General features: G+C 33.3%; 1 protein-coding gene across 15 annotated transcripts in view; it reads left to right on the forward strand.

The window, feature by feature from the left end:
• Positions 1 to 27,578, forward strand: part of SEC31A (SEC31 homolog A, COPII component) — a 104,388-nt gene that overhangs the window by 48,528 nt on the left and 28,282 nt on the right. For 9 of the 15 annotated variants that reach the window (XM_077142982.1, XM_077142983.1, XM_077142984.1 and 6 more), the window contains exons 9-20: positions 2,165 to 2,326; positions 2,536 to 2,688; positions 5,493 to 5,726; positions 6,753 to 6,827; positions 11,401 to 11,439; positions 11,894 to 11,971; positions 14,352 to 14,427; positions 14,848 to 15,026; positions 16,353 to 16,479; positions 19,280 to 19,425; positions 22,173 to 22,346; positions 24,704 to 24,877. In XM_077142982.1, coding sequence (XP_076999097.1) covers positions 2,165 to 2,326; positions 2,536 to 2,688; positions 5,493 to 5,726; positions 6,753 to 6,827; positions 11,401 to 11,439; positions 11,894 to 11,971; positions 14,352 to 14,427; positions 14,848 to 15,026; positions 16,353 to 16,479; positions 19,280 to 19,425; positions 22,173 to 22,346; positions 24,704 to 24,877 — 1,617 coding nt within the window. The remainder of the gene's footprint in view (positions 1 to 2,164; positions 2,327 to 2,535; positions 2,689 to 5,492; positions 5,727 to 6,752; positions 6,828 to 11,400; positions 11,440 to 11,893; positions 11,972 to 14,351; positions 14,428 to 14,847; positions 15,027 to 16,352; positions 16,480 to 19,279; positions 19,426 to 22,172; positions 22,347 to 24,703; positions 24,878 to 27,578) is intronic. The other 6 variants (XM_077142985.1, XM_077142988.1, XM_077142990.1 and 3 more) reach the window with 1 other exon arrangement.

Here is a 27,578-nt window from a genome sequence, read left to right on the forward strand (position 1 = left end):
ATCTTTTTCGGTTATATTGCTAGTTCTTCTAAACCGATGCAAATGTACTAAGAAACGATGATCATGCATCTATGTGATGATGTTAAGAATTACTGATTGCATATGTAGAATGGTATGATTTCTAAAAAAAAAAAAAAAATGGTCAGCACAATACTACCTAATTGTAATGTAATTATGTTAAAACACTGAATGAAGCTGCATCTGAGCTATAGTTTTTTTTCTTATATATTTTTGTACTTTTTATTTTTATTTTTATTTTCTTTCTATATTATCATTTTATTTCTTTTTCTGTTGTCTTGCTATTTCTTTCTCTAAATCCATGCATATGTACTAAGAAATGATGACCTACACCTATGTGATGATATTAAGAATTACTGATTGCATATGTAGAATGGAATGATTTCTAAATGTTGTGTTAGTTAATTTTTTTTAATTAATAAAAAAAAAATTTAAAGGAGAGACTCAAAATGATATTTTCACACCAGTGTTCAAGACATTATTCACAATTGCCAGAAGGTGAAGCAATCCAGGTGTCCATTAATAGGTAAATGAATAAATAAAATGTGATATGTACATACAATGGAATGTTATTTGTCCGTAAAGAAGAAAGAAGTTCTGGTGCATGCTACAATATCAGTGATATTGCAGACATCATGTTGAGTCAAATGAGGCATGCACGAAAGGGCAAATATTGTATGATCTTATATAAAATAATTAGACTGTACAAATCATAAAAGCTAAACTACATACAGGTAATTGAGGAGCCAAATTGGAGTGGGGAATGAGGAGTTAATCCTTAATTGGTATAAAATTTCTCTTTGGGGTAAAAGAATTTGTTGATGGTTGGTGGCCCTTTTGGGGCAGTATTGTGAATGTGTTACTACTGAATTGTATAATTGGATGTGGATAAAATGGGAAGTTTTAGGTTACGTATATGTTACCAAAATAAAAAAATTTTAAAAAACCATGAAATTTACAATGCTAAATGTGAACTATGGAGTATAGTTAATAATAAATATATTTTTATATTTTATAAATAAATATATGTCAGTTACAACAAAGTTACCACACTAGTTCAAAATGTTAATAATGAGTGAAAATGTGTGTGTGTTGAGGGTTATATGGGAACTCTGTACTGTCTTCTTGATTTTTCTGTAAACCTACAACTGAACTAATTAAAAAAAAATTTTTTTTATTCAAAGTCAAATTAAGAATAGACAAGCGCTCATGGATTTGGTCAGCATTATCGGTCTGAGTGTGATTAGTCTTATCTATCAATTTAAACACAGAAGACACGAGTAATCTAAGTATCTTTAATTTAATTCAGATTTCTTATACAATGAAACAATGTCACATGAAGCCCAAATTAAGTGTATTTGACTTATTTCTTAAAATCTCAAAACTTTATGCCTCTTAGGAATCCTTACTTCCACACTTGGCATTAGTGGGAATCATAATACTGTAAGAGTTTTATATCAGCCATTTTCTGTAGTTCTTTTTTATTCTTTTCCTGATAAAGCAAAGTTGTGTTATGATTCTGCAATAATAGAAATGGCATGGACATGCTGTCTTTACTAAAAGCCAGATTTCTGAATGAATTCTTCCCCCTTGAAATTATATTTAAAATGGTGTTTAGATAAGAAGTCTAAATATGGTTGTTTGGGTCTTGCCAGGCAAGCAAAGTTAGGCAAGGCGGTATTGATCTTTTAGAGATTAATATATTGTCTCTGAGTTTTCTAATCTTTCATATATACCTACTACAATTACACTAAAAATAGAAAGCTCTAATTGACTATGTATATGTATAATATATATAATTGACTGTAATTAACATCAGTGAATTGTATATTCGAAAGTGTTTAAAATGAAACTTATGTTGTATATGTGTTACCACAGTGAAGATTAAAATGAAAAAAGCAACCCTCAGTTTTTAAGATGTCCTTGTTTTGAAAGCGGTTGAATATTTTTTTAGTTAGCATGCTAATGTAATAGACCATCATAATGGACTAGACAGGTACTTTAATTTTTTCATTTTTGTATTTTTAAAATCTTAGTTTCGTTTTTCCTGGCTAAAAGAAAATGTTAATATAGTTATACTAGTTGACCACATTAATTCATGTGTTTTGGTGATAAAGTTGCTATACCTTTGTCTCTTTTTGTTTAGGTGTTATATGAACTTCCCACCAACACACAGTGGTGCTTTGATATTCAGTGGTGTCCCCGAAATCCTGCTGTCTTATCAGCTGCTTCCTTTGATGGACGTATCAGTGTTTATTCCATTATGGGAGGGAGCACAGATGGCTTAAGACAGAAACAAGTTGACAAGGTAAATAGAAAGTTTCAGGGTTCTTAATTGTAGCACTTGAAAAACATATTTGTATTATATGATTGCTTTGAAAATGATTTTGCTGATCAGCAGTGATAAAATAGTTGGATAATAATGATTTTAAAATTTCTTGAATATGATTACATAAAAGAATAGTCTTGTAAAGGTACATAGTCTTGCCTGTTGTTTTGTTTTTTTTTTTTTTTAAGCTTTCATCATCTTTTGGGAATCTTGACCCCTTTGGCACAGGACAACCTCTTCCTCCATTGCAAATTCCACAGCAGACTGCTCAGCATAGTATAGTGCTGCCTCTGAAGAAGCCCCCCAAGTGGATCCGAAGGCCCGTTGGTGCTTCCTTTTCAGTATGTGCATTTTGTTTTAATGGCCTGTGGGCACGGATGACTTTTCATAAGAAAATATTATAGGATCAGTTAAAAGAAGTTTGAATTTGACATATCTTTGTGGATTTTACATCATTCAAAGTGGGTTTTTTTGGAAAAAATAGGGCCTACTACCCTTTTTAGTAATTTTTTTAGTAATTTTTAAATTTAAAAAAATATATGACAAGAAAGAAACACAAACATTCTTAACATATGATCACTCCGTTCTACATATATAATCAGTAATTCACAATATATGACATAATTGCATATTCATCATCATAATCATTTCTTAAACATTTGTTTCAATTCAGAAAAAGAAATAAAAAGACAAAAGAAAAAAAATTCATACATACCATATCCCTTACCTGTCCCTTTTATTGATCTCTAGCATTTCAATCTAAATTTATTTTAACATTTGTTAAATAATTTATTTATTTTTATTCCATATGTTTTACTCGACTGTTGATAAGGCAGATAAAAGGAGCATCAGACACAAGGTTTGCACATGTTTGATATGTTCTTTCATTGGTAATTTTTTTGAATCTTTCTATTTCTGCTATTTCCTACAAACTGATAGAGCTGAGGCTTGATCAGATTCAGTTATTAGAAGGAAGAAGAAATCAGAATCAGGGGGAAAGAGGGCAATATATGAAAAGCCCAAAGAAAATCTTGACCAGTTTAGCAGTGATTCAAGCTGCAGCTTAGAAAATTCTGGCCAACCTTATAGACTAGAAAAAAAAGAAAGAAAACATCCTTTGCTAAATTTTCTTAGTTCACAATATTTTTTAAAAATCTTGCGTAGGACAGGCCATTTGTCCAGTGTTGGGTCACTTTTCCCCTACAATCTACACATACAGTAAAACTTCATTAATAGTAATAAAAACAGCTAAAATGCATTTATTATTTAGTATGTGCTAGGCACTGTTCTAAGTATTTTGCATATATTAACTCCTTTAATATTCACAACCACTTTATGAAACAGCTGCTGCAGTTACCCCCATTTTACAGATGAGTGGCACAGAGAAATTAACTAACTTATCTAATGTTACACAGTTACAAAAGCTTTTAGCTATTCCATAATTAATTATGCCAATCTAATAAAATCCCTAAATGTATATAATAATAAATAGTGGTTCATTTGGGAATGATGCTTATAATTTAGATATTAAACTTGTCGTTTTGTTCACCCCAATACTGTTTATCATTATAACAGAAATACACACATCAAATAATTCTATATCTTCACCTTTTCCAAAACTGTAAGAATCACCTTTTCTGCAGATACTGTTATTTCATTTATTGCCACTATCAGAACTCTTCTTTTGGCCTCCCATGTTTATTTCTCGGATCCAGGCACTGATTTTTTATAAATCTCTTGACTTTATTACTTTCTCTTGCATGGCTACTACTCTGCCTGAATCTTTTTTTTCGCACCCAAAGACTTAAAATATCATAATTCTATGTCTATTGCTTGTCTTTTCCTTCTCCAGTCTATAAAATAATCCTTTGATTGTGTCACTCACAGGAATCCTCTTTGAATTTAATTAATCTCATTTCGTCTTATCTATTACTAAGAGTAATACCACCACTTCTACCTTTGAATCTTTGTCTTTGCTTTCCGGACCCCTTTTTCTGATTCCTAGTATCTAGTTACTTCCTTCCTTCCCTATGTAATTAAAACATTTTTATTATAAAATTACTCATATTAAAGTAATTTTATTTGTTATAAAATAATAAATAAAATTATAATTTATGATGTCTTCCTCTCATTTCCCCATCTTCACTCACTAGTATCAGGGTATTAGAAGAATAATAAAACAATACTTTCTTCCCCAGAATATTTAATTTCTATGATAGATCCAGTTAAGGAAGATGGGAAGAAGAGGCATGGAGGTAGAGGGTGGAGGCATTTCTCATCCTGCTTTAAGAAGAGTTAAAGAAAAAAATGAAACATTTTACCAAGTTGGATCTATGAGAGTAGATCCCAATATGAGTTTGGAACTAAGTAAATCATATGGAGAATCAAAATAACAGCTTTTGGTAGTGTTAAAAAAGTTGCATTGCAGGCTATCATTTATGGACAGGAGAACTTGGCCTTGGTTTTTTTTCTCCATATCTCCAGCCTGTAATTCGATTAATGTTTTTTTTAACTTCACCATTATATTAGAGAGCTGTCCATAAAGTTCTAGGTACTGTTGGGCATTCCTTGAAGGGAAATCAAGTCATCTACATAGAGTGGGGCTAAGAAAGGAAGACATACAGAAGAAGACTTGGGAAGCTGATCCAAGCATGTAGTATTATTACAGAACCAAGTAAAAATTAATAAACCTAATCAACCCGTTAAACCCAGTTTGGGACTTGCCTCTATATGTGGTTTTCCCTAACTTCCTTAGAACTCGGTGTTTATGCTTATGTGAAATACCATATGTGGTACTGTCTGCATCTCATTTAGTATTTATATGTGCCTGTTATAGTTAGTTTTATTTCATGTTAAATTCCTTAAGGATAGTGTTTGGTGTTTTCTTATCTTGGTATTTCCTACAGTGCTGGAATGACAAACACCTTGAACATATTAGACGTTTAATAAAGTAAGTTTGTGTAAAGCCCTCATTCTTTATACAAAACTTTACAGAGCATAGAGAATCAAATTTTATCCTGTATTTCTGTCCATCCTTAAATTTATTTTATATGAGTATAGTAATCAGACATTAGCTGTATGCTTGATATGTATAAGGCAGTTTTTGGTTCAAACTGATTTTGTTCATGTACTTGTTCTTTTGTAGTTTGGAGGCAAACTCGTTACCTTTGAGAATGTCAGAATGCTGTCTCAGCAGGGCTCTGAGCAGCAGCAACATCACCATGTGTTCATTAGTCAAGTTGTAACAGAAAAGGAATTCCTCAGCAGGTCTGACCAACTTCAACAGGTGGTGGAGTCCCAAGGATTTATCAATTACTGTCAGAAAAAAATTGATGCTTCTCAGACAGAGTTTGAGAAGAATGTGTGGTCCTTTTTGAAGGTAAAGTTGGTATTTAAAACTGTTGTATATCATTATATGTAAACTTAACTGTTCCCTTTATATTCAGATTACCTGTCTTCTTATTAAAGAAACAGTTGGAAGAGTATGGTTTCAGAAATGATGAAATTTAAGAAATCTTATAAAGAACGTGTGTCGTAACTTTTTATTCCAGAAGCTCTTAACTGTTTTGAAAAACCTAAAATGAAGTACTTTTTTAATAAGTAAAAACCAATTTCACAGATGTATTTAGGTGAGAGAGACATAGCATTCAGTAAAACTATTTCAGAATTAGAACATAGAATTATAATAAAATCAGAGTATTTAGTTTCTGTGATAGATCCGGTTAAGAAAGATGGGAAGACACATGGAGGGAGAGTGGGGACATTTCTTATCCTGCTTTAAGAAGAGTTAGAGAGAAAAAACAAAACAAAACATTTTATCAAGTTGGATATATGACAGTAGAATAACAAATAGAATTTCGTGGTTGATGATTTTGCGTCCACTGGAATGTTTATTTCTTACGACTAAATATCTCAGTGAAGAGATCTTGAATATAATATCAATAAATTCTAAAATTTATTTTTATGTTTTATAATTATGTATTAATTTGGGGAAGAGGGGTTTTAGGACATTGAATGTTCCGTAGTGTGATTTTTTTACCTTCTTACAACCTTTGAATGGAAGTTAGTTTGTATTTGTAAAACTTGTAGTTCAGAAATGAGCATTATGCAATTAGGGATAATTAGTTACTGGTATAGTTACTCTATATTAAACAAATATATTTTTAAATAATAAATTCTCTAATGTATAATATTAGAGAATAACAACTTATCTGAGAAAAAAATAACATTGAAAGTATAAACAATTGTTCTTTGGAACCTCACACCCCACCCCCCAGTGAAGCTTCTAACTGAAATAGTAGACTCTAGGTACTTTAAACGATCCTATTTGGAATTTGATTATGATAAAAATTAGGCCTTTAAATATAAATCTTTTTTTTCCCTCAAAATATGTCTTTTTTAAAAGGTAAACTTTGAGGATGATTCCCGTGGAAAATACCTTGAACTTCTGGGATACAGAAAAGAAGACCTAGCCAAGAAGGTAAACTTTGAGGAAAATAAAATGGTTGTGCTTATGCAAATAAAACAATTGTGTAGCTTATGTGTTTTTTTTTAATAAAGTCCTGCCCTGATTTATCTGAAATTGATCAGTAAACATTTAATAAGAATGTGTGCTTGGTTGCCAACTTGGTTTTGTATATATATTATTATGTGAAACTCCTTACCTGGATTGAGAAGCTGCCAGAAGCACCTTTAGTACAAGCTGTTTTGAAGAACTATGTCAGAGAAAATTGGGCCTTTAAAGGTGAGATATTTTGAGCTTCAACCACTGGAAGTAATGCAGGATTTTAAGGGGGTTGTGCAGCCGGTGACTCCAGGGCAGAAGAGAGAGGGAGACTTTTAGAGGCCAACCCAGATATAATTGAAAGCCCTCACAATTTTTCACTATAGCCGTGTTTGTCCCTTTAGCTCACAGTTCTCAAACTGTATTGTGCCTTCGGATGCTATGAAAGCTTACTGGGGCACAGACTTTTTGAGAGAAATGGAGCAACATCTGTCAAACACATTAACTACTGCTGTTGAGTGGTTTGGACCTAATTTTTTAATATTAAAAACAGAACCATTGATTTCAGACATACCTTGGAGATATTGTGGATTTGGTTCCAGACCACAACAATAAAATTAATATTGCAATAAAGCGGGTCACACAAATTTTTTGGTTTCCCAGTACATATTAAAGTTATGATTATACTATATTGTGGTCTGTTAAGTGTGCAGTAGCATTATATCTAAAAACAAAACAATGTGCATGCCTTAAATAGAAAATATTTTATTACTAAAAAATGCTAACTATCATCTGAGCCTTCAGCAAGCCATAACCTTTTTTGCTGGTGGAGGTTCTTGCCTGGATGCTGATGGCTACTGACTGATCAATATAGTGATTGCTGAAGGTTGAGGTAGCTGTGGCAATTTCTTAAAAATAAGAGAATGATGAAGTTGCCAAATCAATTGACTCTTCCTTTCATGAAAGATTTTTCTTTTGCGTGAGTGCTGATCGATAGCATTTGACCCCCAGTAGAACTTCTTTCAGAATTTAAGTCAGTCCTGTCAAACTCTGCCACTGCTTTGTCAACTGAATTAGTGTTATATTCTAAATCCTTTGTTGTTATTTCAGCAATGTTCATGGCAACTTCACCAGGAGTAAATTCCATCTCAAGAAACCAATTTTTTTGTTCATGCGTAAGAAGCAAACTCCTCCAGGTTTTATCATGACATCAATCACAGTTGTACAGCAATTCAAACATGTCTTTAGGTTTCACTTCTAACTCTAATTCTTTTACTATTTCCACAACATCTGTAGTGACTTTTTCCAGTGAAGTCTTGAACCCCTCAGAGTCATCCATGAGGGTTGAAATCAATTTCTTCCAAACTCCTGTGAATGTTGATATTTTGACCTCCTCCCATGAATCACCACTACTCTCAATGTCATCTAGAATGGTGAATGCTTTCCAGAAGGTTTTCAGTAGACTTTGCACAGATCCATTAGAGGAATCACTATGGTAGCCACAGCCTTATGAAATATATTTCTTAAATAATAAGATTTAAAGGGAAAACGATTCCTTGATCCATGAGCTGCAGAATAGATGTTGCATTAGCAGGAATAAAACAACACTGATCTCATTGTATGTCCCCATCGGAACTTTCAAGTGGTCAGGTGCATTGTCAGTGATCAATAATATTTTGAAAGGAATCTTTTTTTCTGATCTTAGGTCTCAACAGTGGGTTCGGATATTCAGTAAACTATGTTGTAAGCAGATCTGCTGTCACCCAGGCTTTATTCCATTTTTAGAGCTACAGGCAGAGTAAATTTAACATAATTCTTAAGGGACCTAGGATTTTCAAAATGGTATTGAGCATTGGCTTCAACTTAAAGTCACCATTGCATTAGCCCTTAACAAGAAGATCAGCTTGTCCTTTTTTTTTTAATTTTTAAAATACATTTTATCATGAAAAATAATATATGTACAGAAAAGTGATAAGTTTCAAGGTACAGTTTAATAGGAAGTGACAGTGAAAATTTCAAGGTATAATATAGGTTACAGTTCCACAATTTCGGGTATTTCCTTCTAGCTGTTCTAATACGCTAGAGACTAACAAGAAACATCAATATAATGATCGGTAGTCACAATCATTTGTTAAATCCTATCTTCTCTGTTACAACTTCTCCTTCTTATTTGATCCTACTCTGAATCATCAGGGCTATTTGGGCAATGACTGTTCTGATTTTTTCATGTTTAAAAGAGGTTTTAACATGGAATAGGGAAATGCAACTCATTGATACTCTTGGAGAGACTGGTGCCTCTGCGCCTCAGGGCCCATCTGTCAGCCTGTCCTTTGAAGCTTTGAAACCAGGCATTCACTTCTCACCACTAGCTATGAAAGTCTTACCTGGCCGCTTCTTCCAAGAGAAGGCTTTTTCATCTACATTGAAAATCTGTTCTTTAGTGTAGCCGTCTTCATCAATTATCTTAGCTAGGTCTTCTACATCAGCACTTGCTGTTTCACCTTTCATTTTTATGTTATGAAGATGGCTACTTTCCTTAAACCTCGTGAACTAGACATTGCTAGCTTCAAACTTTTCTCTAGCTTCCTCACTTTCTCAGCCTTCATATAAGTGAAGAGAGTTAGGGCCTTGCTCTGAATTAGACTTGGCCCTAAGGAAATTTTGTGTCTGGTTTGATTTTCCATTAAGATCTCTAAAACTTTCTCCTTTTGAGCAATGAGGTGTTTTGTTTTCTTATTATTCATGTGTTTGCTGGTGTAACACTTTTAATTTCCTTCAGGAATTTTCCTTTGAATTCATAGCTTGGCTAACTATTGCACAAGAAGCCTAGCTTTCAGCCTATCTCAGCTTTTAACATACCTTTGTCACTAATGTTATTCATTTTTACCTAAAATGGTAGACATGTGATTCTTCCTTTCACTTGAACACTTAGAGGCCATTTTAGGGTTATGAATTATCCTAATTTCAATTTTCTTATGTCTCAGTGGATAGGGAGGCCCAGGGTACAGGAATGACCAGTCAACACAACAGTCAAAACATAATATTTATCACTTAAGTTTGCCATATTATATGAGTGCAGTTCGTGGTGCCTCAAAACAATTAAATTGTAACATCGCAGATCACCGTAACAGATATAACAATGAAGAAGTTTGAAGTATTGTGAGAATTACCAAAATGTGATACAGAGACACAAAGTGAGCACATGCTGTTGGGAAAATGATGCTTGTAGACTTACTTGAGAGACACAAGATTGGCACAGACGTTCAGTTTGTAAAAAGAAATGTAGTATCTATGAAGTACAGTAAAATGAAGAAAATCAAATCAGGTATGCCTATATTTATTTTGACCTAAGGGACCATGAAAAATTTACTATTACTAAGAATACCAAGAAAGTTTGGGAATCTCTGTTTTATGTATTTCTCTAAAATGTTAATACAGGCAGGCATTGAGATTGGGATTTTCATTTTTAAAAGATAAGGTTAGTAAGTACCATAGAACATTTGAAGGTATTTATACCTTTGAAACTTGAATGGAGAGAGAAAGGATGTAACTACCAAGTTTATAGAAAAATATAAACTGAATTGGGAACATTGACCTTAGCTTAGTCAGTCTCGCCAAGGTCTGTCTTTGTATTGTAGCTAGTAGATATTTTGAAGTAGGGGCAATTTATTTTACTGAACCTGAGTAAACAAAAGTCCAAGTGATTTGCTTAATAGTTCACTTTAAAAAAAATTCATTTAAAAAATGGTAATTCATTCCAATTTTACAGTTTTCTTCTCATAGAGGGGATTATATGATTGTTATTTCACAGTGTTCACATTAGCATCAACAATGGCAGTAAGTACCCTCTGACACTGGAAAGGTTGAAGGAAATATTTTAGGTTCTTTAACTGTGTAATTTACATTAACTCATCTTCATTCTTTGAAAATGACTAAAGTTTTACATAGTATTTCAGCGTTCTTGCACAAGTTGGATACTGCATACTCTAGACAGAACCATATATACATTGAAGATTAGCGCCCCTTTGAAGTTGGAGAGACCTCGAGTCATATCACATTCCCACTGCTTACTGGCTACCCTCACGCCTTCAGATTTTTTACATTTAACTTTATTACGAGTCCATACGTCTTGATGCTATAACTTTTTTAGACTTGCAAGAGATTAATATAAACGTTTAATACATCCCTGATAGCAGGGAAAAAAAAAGAGAGAAAATAGAATCTGTCAAAATAGTTCTAATAATAATTCTTTCCATAGTGAGTTAACTTGAAAAAATATTTTTTTAATTAATTATAGTTATTGAATGTAAAACGAAGTAGAAGAAAGCATGCTTGTCTTTGAGGTTAGCTTTGTAATTGAAAGCAGAGTGGGATGGAATCCAAATGATAGAACTTCATGTGAAGGAAACTGGAAGTACAGAGAACCATTTCTGATTTGAACTTTCATCAATTTTTGTTTGTGAGAATGGAATAAAGAGGTGAACATTTGCTGTCTGTCTGTCTTGAAATAGAATTCCATTTAGTAGGTGAGTTGTTATTTTTATTTCAGATTGCTTTGGCCTTGAGCAAAGTGGATGGACCTGATAAGGTAAGAAGGCCTTTAAATGTATCCAAATTCTAAAAGTTTTGTTTGGACCATATCATAAGGAAATGTAACTTAAGAAATTTGTCTCTTTTATTGCCTCACTGTGTAAAATAAGTTAGAAATTCTCATTTTAAAATATAGCTGGTAGAGCCTTCCTTTCTCTTGAAGTATTTGAATTTTGCAGAAGAGGAAGCACTAAATCAATGATTGCTCAGATACTTAACGTAAAGATCTCTATTGGTGAGCGACATTTGATAGGAAAGAAAGGGACCGTTAGCATCAGTTGCTCTTTGCTTTTCCTCTAATGGTGTTACTAAAATAAAACTGCTCAGTGCTGCTTGTTATGATTAAATAGCTCTGAATGCTGTTGGTTGGGTCTTTTGTCTTCCTTGTTCACTAAATAAATTTTTAATGCTACATTCTTCAACTTCCTCTGTAATTGTTTTGTGTACCAAAGGCTCTTAAAGATTCTGACCAAGTAGCACAGAGTGATGGGGAGGAGAGCCCTGCTGCTGAAGAGCAGCTCTTGGGAGAGGTACTTATTTTTTTCACTTTTAATTATATTGGACACATGATATTTATGTATCTCAGAATTGCTTAACATTGAAATCTAGAAAATTTTCTTGACTACTTATTCCAAAATACAGAAGGAGTCTATTGTTTTTTAGAGATGTTAGGACAGGAGTCTGTTTGCCTAGCCTAACGGAAGTATCATCTCTAAAGTCTTCAATTAGTTGACCTAGCTTCTGGATTATGTTTTAAAGTAACAATTAGGTGAATTGACTTAATGTGGTCAGTTGAATATCACAATGACAAATCAAAATGAGACTTTTTTCAGAAATCCACATTGCATTGCATAAGCAGGTAATGTTTTTTTCCTTGGCATGTTAATATTTAGGACCCTAGTGTCAGTAGCATTGGCTTCTGAATTAGTCCTGAATTTTGAGTCCAAGAATAATAAACTAAACTGATTTGTTATAAATGTGTCCTGAGTTCTCTTTGGCTTTTTTATAACTAATTAATTAAACAGTCCTAAAATACAGAGTTGTATTATTAATTTTTTTCCTTTTAGTTTTCTGGGGTTTTTAAGTCACTAATATGTATTTCTGTAATCTACTTTTCTTACTTTTTATTTCATCCTGGTAAATAATCAACAAATTCTTTCTCATCTCATCTTTTACTTTTTCATTGTTCTTTAAATTAATGGTATGGGGATATCCTGCGTATGTGAAATGTATCTTTTAACCTTTTACTAAATTATAAAAATAATTCCTCAGTAAATTTAGACTTCAAATGATTATAAAAACATTTTATTGAGAAGACTAGATGTTTTCTAGTATTTATTTAAGAAGGAGATAATGTAAATAAAGTCTTGCTAAAAATTTGAACTGATTTTAAAGAATAGGTATGCAGAATTGTAGGATACACTAAATAAATGTTATACTTTCATTTATGTACAATAAGATTAGTTGTGTTATCAAACAGGATATTGAGAATACACTCATGAATTTAATAACTAAGAGTAAAATGTATGTAACAAAACGATAGTCATTAATGGGTACTTGAAAAATTATGTTTAGGAAAATTAATCTTTCCCTTTATCTTGATGGTACTCTTTGTTTATCAAACACAGTAGCTTACATATTGAAGGTACTCAATACATAATAAATTGTGCATTTTCCACCTTATGCTTACATATATTTTAAATGTTCATAAATAAAGGCTTGCAGTTTGTTTTTAGAAAGGAAATTTGAAAAATAGGGACTTAAAAAAAGAAAAGAATTATAAATTTGTAAATGAATATAATCTCTTGATCTACTTGAGTCGTTAAAATTCCTAAGTGCTTCTCTTTAGTTGGGGAATTAGAATTATAGTTATTCTCCTGTAATAGTTGGTATTAATCAATTAAGCGTTATTTATAAATGGGGCTATGCTGTGTTCTACACCAAAATGTCCCTTTGAATACTACGAGCTTACATTCAGATGTATAGGTAACCTACCAAGGATAGATATTTTATGTCATGCAAGAGAACTTGTAGTTTTCTTTGAAAATTTCTCTCTCCTCTGATATATTTTGTCTTCGTTTGAGTTATTATGTATGGAAGAGAAAGCATTTTAAGTATTTGTTAGCAAAGTGCCTCTGTTATTTTTCTTCTAAAGAAAGACAGTATTGAATTTATTTTTTAGTTAGTCTTACAAGTAGTTTCAGAAATTTATGGTATAACTTCATATATTTTTACCATACTATCATGCTGTTCCAGGTGTGACTCATTTGAGAAAACATAAAATGTATAATTAAATTAGAGTACATTAAAAAACAATCTGTTTATATTGCTTTTATAGTAAGGAAATCAATTGATTTGTTTTCCTGACTCAATTAAAACAAGACTTTTTAATTAAACATAATGCATAGGAATTTTTAAGTGTGTAGAAATAGGGTTTTTAAAAAATCTAAGTGTAGTGTAGTTTAAAAATGTATGCTTTGCATATTTCTAGTCACTATTAGTTGAGGTATCTAAGAAAACAAAGAGGGTGGGCCACGGTGGCTCAGCAGGTAAGAATGCTTGCCTGCCATGCCCGAGGACCCGGGTTCGATTTCCGGTGCCTGCCCATGTAAAAAAAAAAACAAAGATTCTTCAGTTTAAATAACTTCTGAGCATTAATGGATAGAAAAACAAACTTGTTTAACGTTATTCCTGATGACCTCGAATTTTACTTATAATTTATACATAGCAGGAATTAATACTTAGGGAAGTCATATATCTTAGTGAAAACTTGGATCTGAAAACTTTTATGGAATATACTTGGCATGTCATCTAGTCAATAGATAAATAATCATATATAAATTTTGTTTTGCCAGTAAATTATTTTGCAGTTCTATTCTGGCTAAGTTACTGCACTTTCCATCTCTTTAGAACATTAGAGAGGAAAACCAAGAATCTGAATTTCTACCCTCAGCTGGAGGAACATTTAATATTTCCATCAGTGGGGGTAAGTATGTATTGCTTTTTATTTCTAATTTTTTTTAACCATTTGAAAGCGTAATAAATAGTCTCTAAATTTAAGTTAGAAATGTTTTAACACAGGTGTTAAAAGATTAAGAATGAAGAGCTCAGTTATTGTTTTGTATATATAATCAGGGTCTTGGAAATGGTGGTGTATTTGACACCAGTGAAAGCAACTGTGTAATTATCCAGTTAAGAAATCTAGAAAGTTTGTTTACATGTATCTCAGTATATTTCCATAGATCTCTTCTATAAATAGTAACAATTTGTGTTAGAAACTGATCCACCACTAATATTACAAAGTTAGCAGTGTTCTTTGGTGTATGGATGTGTGTAAAAATTAATGTGTGTAATTTTTTTATATAGCACAAGACTTTAATTCAGGTGTCTTATTTCCTTGTTGCAGATATTGATGGTTTAATTACTCAGGCTTTGCTGACTGGTAATTTTGAGAGTGCTGTTGAACTTTGTTTACATGATAACCGCATGGCTGATGCCATTATATTGGCTATAGCAGGTGGACAAGAACTCTTGGCTCGAACTCAGAAAAAATACTTTGCAAAATCCCAAAGCAAAATTACCAGGGTATGTTATTTTTTTAAATAAATAAACAGTAACACGACTGGTTTTCTTATTTTTAAATTTCCCTTATAGAGGGCATTGTAACGGTGGCTCAGTGGCAGAATTCTTGCCTACCATGCTGGAGACCCCAGGTTTGGTTCCTGGAGCCTGCCCGTGTCAAAAAAAAAAAATTTCTCTTATAAGAAATTGAAGTACAGAAAATGGTTCTAAGAATAAAAACCTACCCATAATTCCATGATGCAGAAGTAGTTTTGTTCTTTGTAAACCTTAAAAATATTTTTCATATTTTCGTTGTAGGAAGTTTAGAAAATTTTAAAAATAAAATTTTAATACTCCCTAATTCTTCCATCTGACTGATATATATTCTTCCATGCCTCTTTCTATGAAATTTTTATATATGATTTGTATATGATTTTCTTTCTTAATAATTATTACTTATATTGTAAAGATTTCCCACATCATTAAAAATCCTTACAAAAATATTTAAATTGCTTTATAGTATTCTGTATTATACATTATATATTGTAACAAACAAGGATGTATTGTTTCCCTTAGTTTTTTTTTTTTTTTAACGTGGGCAGGCACTGGGAATCGAACCCGGGTCCTTTGGCATGGCAGGCAAGCATACTTGCCTGCTGAGCCACTGTGGCCCACCCTGTTTCTCTTAGTTTTGAATGTTAAGGTAACTTCCAGTACTTTCCTAATAGAGCTAACAGTGATAAATGCTCTCCTTATGCCTAAAGATTTGTGTAGATTTCTGATTGTTTAATTAGGCTGTTGTCTTGATGAAGGAATTTCTGAGGCAGAGGTTTTGAACATTTTTACTACTCTTGATTGATGTTTTTAAATTACTTTCATAGTAGTTGTACCAGTGAACAGTCCCACCAGCACTGGTTCCTGTCAGCTTCTGTAGTTCCTCACACATTCCATGTTTCTTTTTCCTTTGAAACATTGTACCTAATATTCCCTTGGCCTGGAATGCCTTTTCCCTCTTGATGAAGATAATTCCTACTTGTGCTTCCTATCACGTCTCAGATGTCTGATTGCTTAGGTTTTCTGGATCCATCAAGACAGACACATATTCCTCTTAAATGTTCTGGTGGCATGCTATACTTTTCCTTCTTGGCGCTTTATTGTGTTTGTGTGATTTTTTTTTTTTTTAAAGAAAAATCATACCATTTATTGTCACTTAATTCAAAGATAAAATTCACTTTGTTACTGCTTTCTTCAGCATGAAATGCTATGATTTTGAAAGATATGATTGTATAACCACAGTTAATTTTTATTTATATACAACAGAGTTTAATTTTCACTGTTTTCTTTCCCAAGCTTATCACTGCAGTAGTGATGAAGAACTGGAAAGAGATTGTTGAGTCTTGTGACCTTAAAAATTGGAGAGAGGCTTTGGCTGCAGTTTTGACTTATGCTAAACCAGATGAATTTTCAGCCCTTTGTGGTAAGAAGATGAGCTTTATATTTAGCTACATTACATATACAGTGTAGTGTATTTTAAATAGAATTAATAGCAAATTTTATTAGAGGTTTTTGTGAACTCAATGATAAATAAGAAAAAGAATTTATCATTTTAATGCTTTTCTCATTTACTAAATACTTTATTTCTCCATCACTACTTAATATTTTTTAAAAGCAATTTTATTCACATACTTTACAGTCCATCCAGTGTGTATAATCATTGGATCATTATAATCACAGATTTATGCTTTCATCACCACAGTCAGTTTTTGAACATTTTCCTTGCTCCAAAAAGAAAAACCCCACACCCCTTATACTCCTCTATTATTGTCACTTAACATTGATGTGGTACCTTTGTTACAAATGGTGGAAGAATATTATAATTATTACTGATAACTATAGTCCGTAGTTTGCATTAGGTGTTTTTTTCCCCATATACCACCTTGAATTAACACCTTGTAATAGTGACATGCATTTATTCTAGTTAATGGAAGAACCTTCTTAACCACCTTCATCATCTACAACAGAGTTCACTATGTTATACAGTTCCATGTTTGCTCCTCTAGCTTTCCTTCTAGTGACATGCATGACTCTGAATTTCCCCTTTCAACCACAGTTACACCCACAATTCAGCACTGTTAGTTACACTCAAAATAATGTGCTACTTTCATTTCTGTCTGTCTCCATTTACAATCAACCTTATTAAAAATTTTGCACAGATTAAGCATCAGCTCTGCAGTCTTTTCCCTCATTCTATCTTCTGTCTATAATGAGTTCGCTCATTATTAGTTCATATTAGTGAGGATACAATATTTGTTCGTTTTTGTCTGGCTTATTTCACTCAACATAGTGTTCTCAAGGTTCATCCATGTTATTGCATGCATCAAGACTTCATTCCTTCTTATTACTGAATAATATTCCATTATATGTATATACCACATGTTTTTTCCATCACATAGTTGTATATTCATCATCATGATCATTTCTTAGAACATTTGGGTCAATTCAGAAAAAGAAATAAAAAGAAAACAGAAAAAAATTCATACATAGCATACCCCTTCCCCCTCCCATTCATTGATAACTAGCATTGCAATCTACTAAATTTATTTTAACATTTGTTCCCCCTATTATTTATTTTTAATCCTATGTTTTACTCGTCTCTCAAAAAGGTGGGTGAAAGGAGCATCAGACACAAGGTTTTCACAATCACATAGTTATATTGCGAAAGCTATATCATTGTACAATCATCTTCAAGAAACATGGCTACTGGAACACAGCTCTACATTTTCAGGCAGTTCCCTCCAGCCTCTCCATTACACCTTAACTAAAAAGGTGATATCTATATAATGCATAAGAATAACCTCCAAGATAACCTCTTGACTCTGTTTGGAATCTCTCAGCCACTGACACTATTTTGTCTCATTTTGCTCTTCCCCCTTTTGGTCGAGGAGGTTTGCTCAATCCCTTGGTGCTGAGTCCCAGCTCATTCTAGGATTTCTGTCCCACATTGCCAGGAAGGTCCACACCCCTGGGAGTCATGTCCCACATAGAGGGGGAGGGCAGTGAGTTTGCTTGTCATGTTGCCTGAGAGAGAGAGGCCACATCTGAGCAACAAAAGAGTTTCTCTTGGGGGTGGCTCTTAGGCCTAATTTTAAGTAGGCTTACCCTATCCTTTGTGCGGTTAAGTTTCATATGAACAACCCCCAAGATTGGGGCTCAGCCTATTACTTTCGTTGTCCCCACTGCTTGTGTGAATATCACGAACTCTCCACTTAAGGAAGTTGAATTTTTCCCCTTTCTCACCATTCCCCCAAGGGTACTTTGCAAATACTTTTTTATTCACTGTTCAAATCCTTCTGGGATTTTATTTACCACATTTTGTTTATTCGTTCCTTTATTGATTGACACTTATCGTGTCCATCTTTTGGCAATTGTAAATAATGCTGCTATGAACATTAGTGTGCAAATGTCTGTTCATGTCCCTGCATTCAGTTCTTCTGAGTATATACCTAGTTACTTTTAAAATAATGTTCAATGATTTTGGTTTCACATGGCCCAGTATGGGAATTTTGTCTCTACCAACCACTGGCATATGGCCTAGGAAAAATTACTGTCTAATCCTCATTTAGTTTGTGTCCAAAATGGTGCATAATATATAGCTTCATTTACTAGATGTTAACTATGATAAAAATAATAATCATAACATTTGAGTAGAAATCAGTAATAAAGGTTATGACTAAACTGGCTACTAAAGAATAAATATTCATTATTTGCAAGAAAGGGAGCTTTAAAGCTGCCTGTATAAGAGCAAATAACCATTTGCTAGCTTGAAAGTATTATGACACTATGAAAATGATAAGATATTAAATGTATTAATTATACGTAATTTATAACAGACCTCATTACCATCAATTAGTTTAATCTAAACTAAGTGTGCCATATTTACAGAATATGCTGCTTACAGAAGCATCTGATGTGATGAAATGAAATGTTCATTAAGGTTTTTTGATACATATTCTTTGTATTTATTATTTTTCCATTGTATTTAATAGAAACCATGTATAGAATCTTGTGAAATAGTTTATTATATATGATTTCTCACTCACATTCATTTAGCATGTAAACATTTACTGAGCTCTTATTATGTGACAGAATGATTTTGTTTCCCCCATTCTCATTGGTTATGAAGTTTAACTCATACTTTTAAAATATTGGTCTGCCTGAGGCCTCATATATGGGATGTTTGGGGTATAATCTTATTTTGTTTTCTTCTTAATTTATAGATCTTTTGGGAACCAGGCTTGAAAGTGAAGGTGACAGTCTCTTGAAGACTCAGGCATGTCTCTGCTATATTTGTGCAGGGAATGTAGAGAAACTGGTTGCATGTTGGACTAAAGCTCAAGATGGAAGCAACCCTTTGTCCCTTCAGGTTAGTATCTTTGAAATAAAAAAAAGGTGCTTACTTTATAAGTGTTGCCATTTGTCCTACTTATGATCAAGTTATAGTCTAGAAATGTATTTGTTTTAGAACAAATAAATAAATTTGTTTGTTTTCCTCCTACTTATTAACAAGTTATGTTCTAGAAGTTCCTTAGCTGGATAATTACCTGTATTTTTTGCTATAGTTGGAAGAACAAAGTTTGAGATGATGGGATAGTAAAATGGAATTGCATTTGTTTGCTAAATCAAGGTTGTGGTTTGACAATTTGTTGGGGGAAGTAGGTGGCAAGAGCAATAAACACAGTCTTGGGCTATCTCTTTTCCTACCTGCCCCTGTCTCTGCCTCTAGTGACTCTATCTGCATGGCAAACAAAGAAGCAATATGGCATAAGGAATAGGAGTATAGTATCCCCAGTACTGAGAGAGAATTTACATGAATAAGGGAAAATGAAAGAAAAAAGTAAATAGAATCCTATGAGTGCCAGTACACAAGAGAAGAAGCCCAAAATGTGTAGACTGTTCTCAGACATTGACTTGACTGTATTTTTAGATTTTTTTTTTTCCTAAGGCATTTAAACAGAAGAGCCTCATAGTGTTTCAGTATAGTACTTTTTCTCTCTGGAAAGAGATTTTGTCAGTGGGTTTGTTGCTTTAAATACCTCTCTGTTCAAACTAAAAATCAGTAGGAAATCAAGGTTTCCTTCTAAGTGCTTCTTGGGAAAAACACAGTTGTTTCACACTTTTGTATTTGTGTATGTGTGAAGAGGTAGGATATTCTTTTTTTTTTTGGTCCCATTTTTTAATTAATTTTTTATCTTTTTTAAACATAAAAAAACAAACATTCTTACCATATGATCATTCCATTTTATATATATAATTAGTAATTCACAATATTGTCACTTATATATTCATCATCATAATCATTTCTTAGAATATTTGCATCAATTCAGAAAAAACATACAGACCATACCCCTTACCCCTCCCTTTCATTGATCACTAGCATTGCAATCTACTAAATTTATTTTAACATTTGTTCCCCCTATTATTTATTTTTAATCCAATATTTTACTCATCTCTCAAAAAGGTAGGTGAAAGGAGCATCAGACACAAGGTTTTCACAATCACATAGTTACATTGCGAAAACTATATCATTATACAATCATCTTCAAGAAACGTGGCTACTGGAACACAGCTCTACATTTTCAGGCAGTCCCCTCCAGCCTCTCCATTACACCTTAACTAAAAAGGTGATATCTATATAATGTGTAAGAATAACCTCCAAGATAACCTCTTGACTCTGTTTGGAATCTCTCAGCCATTGACACTTTATTTTGTCTCATTTTGCTCTTCCCCCTTTTGGTTGAGAAGGTTTCCTCAGTCCCTTGGTGCTGAGTCCCAGCTCATTCTAGGGTTTCTGTCCCACATTGCCAGGAAGGTCCACACCCCTGGGGGTCATGTCCCACGTAGAGAGGGGAAGGGCAGTGAGTTTGCTTGTTGCCTGAGAGAGAGAGGCCACATCTGAGCAACAAAAGAGTTTCTCTTGGGGGTGACTCTTAGGCCTAATTTTAAGTAAGCTTACCCTATCCTTTGTGCGGTTAAGTTTCATATGAACAACCCCCAAGATTGGGGGCTCAGCCTATTGTTTTGGTTGTCTCCGCTGCTTGTGTGAATATCAAGAACTCTCCACTTGAGGAAGTTGAATTTTCCCCCTTTCTCACCATTCCCGCAAGGGTACTTTGCAAGTACTTTTTTATTCACTGTTAAAATCACCCTGGGATTTATCAAGGCATCACTCTAGACAAACCTACGAAATCTCATGCCTTACCCAAGGTTCCATGTACTTATGGTGTTCAATTAAGCTGTCCGCATAAATTGTATTCGAAACTGCACTAGTCAAAATATAAATTTTGTATCGAATATTTTTTCTTTAGTCTCAGGCATAAGTTAAAATTTTAAAGTATTAATTACCATCTATTTTCAGCACCATGCAGTATTGACATTCCTTTGTTCTTTCTCATGTAAAAATGTTTTTAAATTTGTACATTTAGTCACTATCATTATATACTCTAGGCATTCTTAGACTATACCATCTCAGTCTTTATCATATATCTTTCCTTCTGATTTCCTTTGTGCCCTCAGGCCTCCTCACTCTATCATTCTTACATTCTGCTTCATTCAGTGTGGTACGATATTCTTTTGCTATCTGTCTGAAGCACAGCTCCCTTTGTTGAAAGAATTGGTATGAAAGAGCAACATGAGAAATGTCAGGTTAAAATCGTAGGCCCATTTAGAGGTCTGAGCCTCTGAGTTACTTCAGAGTAATAATATTCTTGTAGTATAGACCGTACAGTATTTTCACTCACAGTTCCTCCTATACCTACTGGAACCCAGTTCTTACCATCAGGCATCTGACTGTCACTTGGTTCAAATGGTATTTGCCTATTTTGGCTCATAAACATTTATCTGGCAGTTTAAAGATAGTTAGGATAAGATGGTAACCTATGCCTTATCCCTGAGTAAGAGACTTTTCGAGACCCTTCTCTTCCTTACTTATTTTTCAGTTATATAAATGGTGTCTACGTGTTCCAAACCTTTCTAAAACACACAAGAATAGGTACTGTACTTTTAGTAAGTTTTAGAGGTTTTAGTAACTCTTTTTATCTTTTTCTGCTTTCTGAGGTTTTCAGAATCTCTTGTCTATTTCTTTCTCACTCTCACTTCTATTTTTTCTTTTAGGATCTGATCGAGAAAGTTGTTGTCCTGAGAAAAGCTGTACAACTCACTCAGACCATGGACACTAATGCTGTAGGGGCTCTTTTGGCTGAGAAGATGAGTCAGTATGCCAATTTGTTGGCAGCACAGGGCAGTATTGCTGCAGCCTTAGCTTTTCTTCCTGAAAACACCAACCAGGTAATTAGAATTGACTATCTTTCTTCTTTCTTTTACTATATGAATAATTGTGAGTCCAGCAGTTAACAATTAATATTAGAGATAAACATACTAGTAAATGGAATGTTTCAGAGCAGTTAAATTTGTATCACCTGGCTCTAGGTGAATATTACTGATAATTCTTCAAGGGTCATTTTAGCTATACCCAAGCTGTATCAGAGAAATAGGTTTCTGTTGCAGTATGATAGATCCCTGTATATAAAGGGCATAGTATTTTAGGAAAATGAATGGGGAAAAGGTAAGTTTTTTGCCTTTTAAACCAAATACAGATTCTGCCTTTAATGTTCTTTGTAGGAATCAGTTATGTTGAAAAGTTAGTAAGTGTTAATGCTTAATCAAGGAAATGGTTTGTATTGCATGACATGATTTTATATTTCCATATGTGCCAGCCTATGTATTAATGAAGTTTATCCTTTATGCCATTTCCGTTTGATGGTGTCTGAGGCAAGTATGTGTGGGTTTTTTGTTTGTTGTTTTAAAGCATGGGCAAACACCAGGAATCAAACCCAGGTCTCCAGCATGGCAGGTGAGAACTCTGCCTGCTGAACCACTGTGGCCCACCCAGGTATATTTTTTAAGTTGTTCAAGGTAGAAGGAACTACATTACATTCCTAATTTACTGTACTTGATTGGTATATAATGAAACTCAGGCCTTTTCATGTCATTTCAACTCAGTTCCACAAAATGATTGGTATACAGTGATGAAAAAGTGTTATGCAACATGAACAAAATTGCCAAAATCCTTGCCTTCAGGGAGCTCAGACTCAGATGACAACAGATAACTAAACATGGAATTCCAGAGGTGTGATAAGAACTGGGATAGAGGTAGTAGTGCTATGGAGCACAGAAGAAGTGAATCTAACCCTAATGCTATGTTGGTGGGAGTTGGGATGAGATTTGAGGAAAGTTTTCTACAGGTAGTATATTTATATCTGATCCTTGTATTGTGTCTAATGGAGCTTGATTTTGAGTTTTACAAATATTTTCTTGTTTCCATATTTTTCTTATTAACTTTATTCTGGTTTTGACAGAGTTTTTAGTCAGTTTTCAGTGTCTTGTCTGTTCTAGAAAATTGTCGATAACTGTAATTTTTTAATTAAATCTGTCTAAACTTTGAGAAAAAAATATTTACATACATGCCCCAGGACTGTGTTCATATGACTCTTTAGTTGATTTTGTATAAGTTTAGCTGTCAAATCCTATTCATATCCTTCTAAATTGTTAGCAAGGATGTTGGGTAGCATAAAAATGTAATCTTTTCCTCTATGGTAGCTTTAGTATAATCATTTTGTAAGACTTTTTACTTAATACATTTTCATTATTATATCAACTTAAGATCTTAGTCTAAGACCTTAGGATGTTTTAGTCTTTATTTTCAGTACAATTTTTATAACCGTATACATATTTCTATGCTTTATCCTCATGCTTTTCTCTGGACTTTTTTTTTTTTATGGTCTCTGGACGTTTAAAGAAACTTCTTTTTGGAAAAAGTGTAATTTTGATGTTACTTCTTCCAGTTTAACTTAATAAAGCTTTGATATTCTCTGGGGAATATGTCTGGAGACTTTTTGATCATTATAACATATAATTCTCTACTGAGGTTTGAGTATGCCTACAGAAGCTTAAATGACCCCTTTGAACTTTTAATAAATTGGTAGGAATGATAATTTTTAAAAATAACATCAGTTCTTGGAGAAACACTTTAACATGTTGCTTTTGTTGTTGTTCGATGCCTGGTACAGTATGGTGAGCTCTTCCTGTAGAGCTATATAATTGTAAACTGGGCATTTACAATTGTAAATATCTTAAGTTATTTGACATCTTACTCTTTTAATTTATTTTGAACATCTCTTTTATTAAATTTCACCTCTTTTTTAGATCACCATTTTCTTCCATCACTATCCTTAACAGTTGCTTCTCTTTCAGCGCCTTCTTTTGCCCTACAAGAAAACAAAGTTGTTTCTTTTTAAACTACCTTTGTGCTTTGTGAACATTATTTAACTATGAGAAAACAAAAAAAGCAGTAATGATTAGTGACTGCCAGATGACATTGATATTGCATATTAACTATGTGGTTGGCATAATCCAAATCCTTACCTCAATTAAACTACAGATTACTGCAGGTTATGGCCTTTGAGATCAGTCTTGAATATTAGAAGCCATGAATACTAAACCCTCAAATGCGAGCACCTTTTGTATAACACAACTATATGAACAAAAAGGGATCTTTTGTATAATCAGTTTAAGAAAATCACCCTCCTGTTTTATAGTTAGGTGAACTGTAACAGTTTACTGTTTTCTTCCATTCTTCTTTATAGCCAAATATTGTGCAGCTTCGTGACAGACTTTGTAAAGCACAAGGACAACCTGTAACAGGACAGGAAACACCCAGAGTTCCTTATGAGAGGCAGCAGCTGCCCAAGACCAGGCCTGGACCAACTGCTGGCCACCCACAGATGCCAAGAGTGCCAACTCAACAATATTATCCCCATGTGAGTGATGTGGTTCAGATGAAGTGGGAACATTTATGTATTTCTATTCAAATTGATGGTTTTAGTTTGTTGGGCAAGAGATCTTCACTTATGTGGTAAAACTAAGCAACATTATTGTTTTAGTAGTTGTACTTTCTAGATTCTTTTATCTTTTATTAGAGAAATTGTGGGTTACAGAACAATCATGCATAAAATACAGGATTCCTAAATACTATCCTATTATTAACATCTTGCATTGGTGTGGAATGTTTCTTATAGTTATAAAAGCACATTGTTATCATTATACTATTAACCATAGTCCATGGTTTAACTTGGGATTCACTGTTTGTGTTGTGTAGCTCCATGAATTTTTTTTTTCATTTTTATCCTAGTACCATATATACAATCAAAAATTTCCCCAATAACTTTATAAATTTTTGAAAGTGGTAAAATAATCTACCTTTTAAAATTATCCCTTTAGTTGGGTTATACAAATTATATTTTAGATATATATTAATTTTAAGCTCTCTAGGGAGATTTCACCTTATTTCTACATTACTTAAATTTCCCTTGCATTTATTTGTACATCAGTTCTTGAAACTTCTATTTGATTCATATATTGAGCTGTGAATAAAGTAGCAGAAACAATCTTCTGGGTTATTTGGTTAATTTTATAAAATATTTTTAGAAAACAGTATTTTTGAATATTCTTTTCTGAATCATTAGTATAGGTTTACTGTGTCTTCTGTCTCAGTATAATAAAAGGTATCCAGAGTACAAACTTTTTTTTAAACAACTTGGATATTAGAGAAAAGTGAATGACCCAAGGTGTTTGAAATTACCCGTCTTGAAGAATGTGAAAAGGAGCAGGTCATAGCAAGAAATAAAGAGGACGTTGATACATACGGTATCAGTGTCATCAGGTTTTATCCCTATAAATATAAAATCCTCAAAATTTTTTTTTTTATCTTTATGGATTCAAAGCTTTGAAAGTTGATCCTTTTTAAAAATCAGATTGGAGGGGCGGGCCGCGGTGGCTCAGCGGGCAAAGTGCTTGCCTGCTATGCCGGAGGACCTCGGTTCGATTCCCGGCCCCAGCCCATGTAACAAAAAACGGAAAAACAAAATACAATAAAACAAGAAAATGTTTAAAGATGTTTCCCTTTCTTCCTTCCTTCCTTCCTTCTATCCTTCCTTCCTTCTCTCTGTCTTTCCTTTAAAAAAAAAAAAAAAAAAAAAAAAAAATCAGATTGGAAAAAAAAATCAAATTTAGTGAATTTTTTTCCTTAGAAGTACCCGGCCCTGTTGGAGAAAACAGTTCAGTGTACTAAAATCACCAAAAATTTATTGACTTAAAATATGGCCTCTTATTCTCTTTTACTATCTCATTTTTTCATAAGTAATAAATAGTCCTGACTGATAACAAAATTACCAGGTACTCTGCTTATTTTAAAATAGATCACATTGCTGATAGGATTGACAGTCTTTTTTACAATTGCTTATAACAAAAATAATCATATTCTTATATATTATACTTTTGATTGGTCTTAATCAGGACAGATTACATTTGAATGTTACTTAATTATCTCTAAAGTATTTTCTATGATATTTTCACTCATTTGACAATATTTATTGCAAGCCTACTACTAGTTCTTGGCAATTTTCTCACTATAGGGGGTAAGTACATTTATGAACAAAACAGACTAAATTCCCCACCCTCATGAACTTATGCTAGACATAAGTCTATGACATAGGTGGGGCAGATAACATCATAGATAGGAAAATTGAGAGGCAAGAAGGTCAAGTGACTAACCAGAGTTTTAAGACAGAGCTTAAATTTCTCAGTTTTGTGTTGCTGGTTAATGGCCAAGTTGGGATTGGAACTCCGAAGCACCTTGCATTACACCACACTCAGGATACTGGAGCAGGGCATTCTCTACATTGGAAGAAGAGAATATTTTACTCTTTACGTGCTTGGGTTTTGTCTTTCTGGAAAAGGTAAAAATGTTAAAAGGCTTTTCTTATACTTTGATTTATCAATCTCATATTTAACAAAAAAGGAAAACAAATCATAAATTAAGTAGAGGTTTTCTTGTTAAAGCTTTTATGATATACTAAATGAATGAAGGCTGTGGCTTGTGGTTTTAAAACTATTCACAGAAAAGGAGAGAGACCAGATTAGTAGAAGTTCCACTCCCATTTCAGCCAGCAGTTTTGCTTTTATCTGTTTTGCATATTGAAATTTTTACAGCTATTTACTTGACAAAATCTTCTTGTGAAAATTGGAAATCACTAGACTCCAGGATAAGCCATATACGTGGTGTAGTGTGGAACACACTGGCCTGGGAATCAGGAGAATGGAATCAGTCATATTTCTCACCAATGAGTTGCATAGACCTGGGAAAGCCCCTTCACTTCTGTGGGCCTTGATTTTCTCAGTATTAAGAGTAGGGATTAGACCAGATCTTTAATATCTTTTCAGCTTTAATATATCTGTGTGAATTTAAGCCTCATATGGGACTAATTTTTTTGGCTCTAATAAAACCCACAAAGGGAGCTTATAAATGTTTACAGATCTAACAGTAGCATGTATACTATTTAATGCTTTACAAAAACTACTTTTTTACTAAGTTACCCTTGTTTCCAGAATGTTCTCTTTTCTTCCCTATTTACAGACCTAGTTTACCCCTTTATTCTTGACACTTGAGTGGCATTGTTCTTT

Source organism: Tamandua tetradactyla, chromosome 24, assembly GCF_023851605.1.
Source record: "Tamandua tetradactyla isolate mTamTet1 chromosome 24, mTamTet1.pri, whole genome shotgun sequence".
NCBI classification, from domain to species: Eukaryota; Metazoa; Chordata; class Mammalia; order Pilosa; family Myrmecophagidae; genus Tamandua; species Tamandua tetradactyla.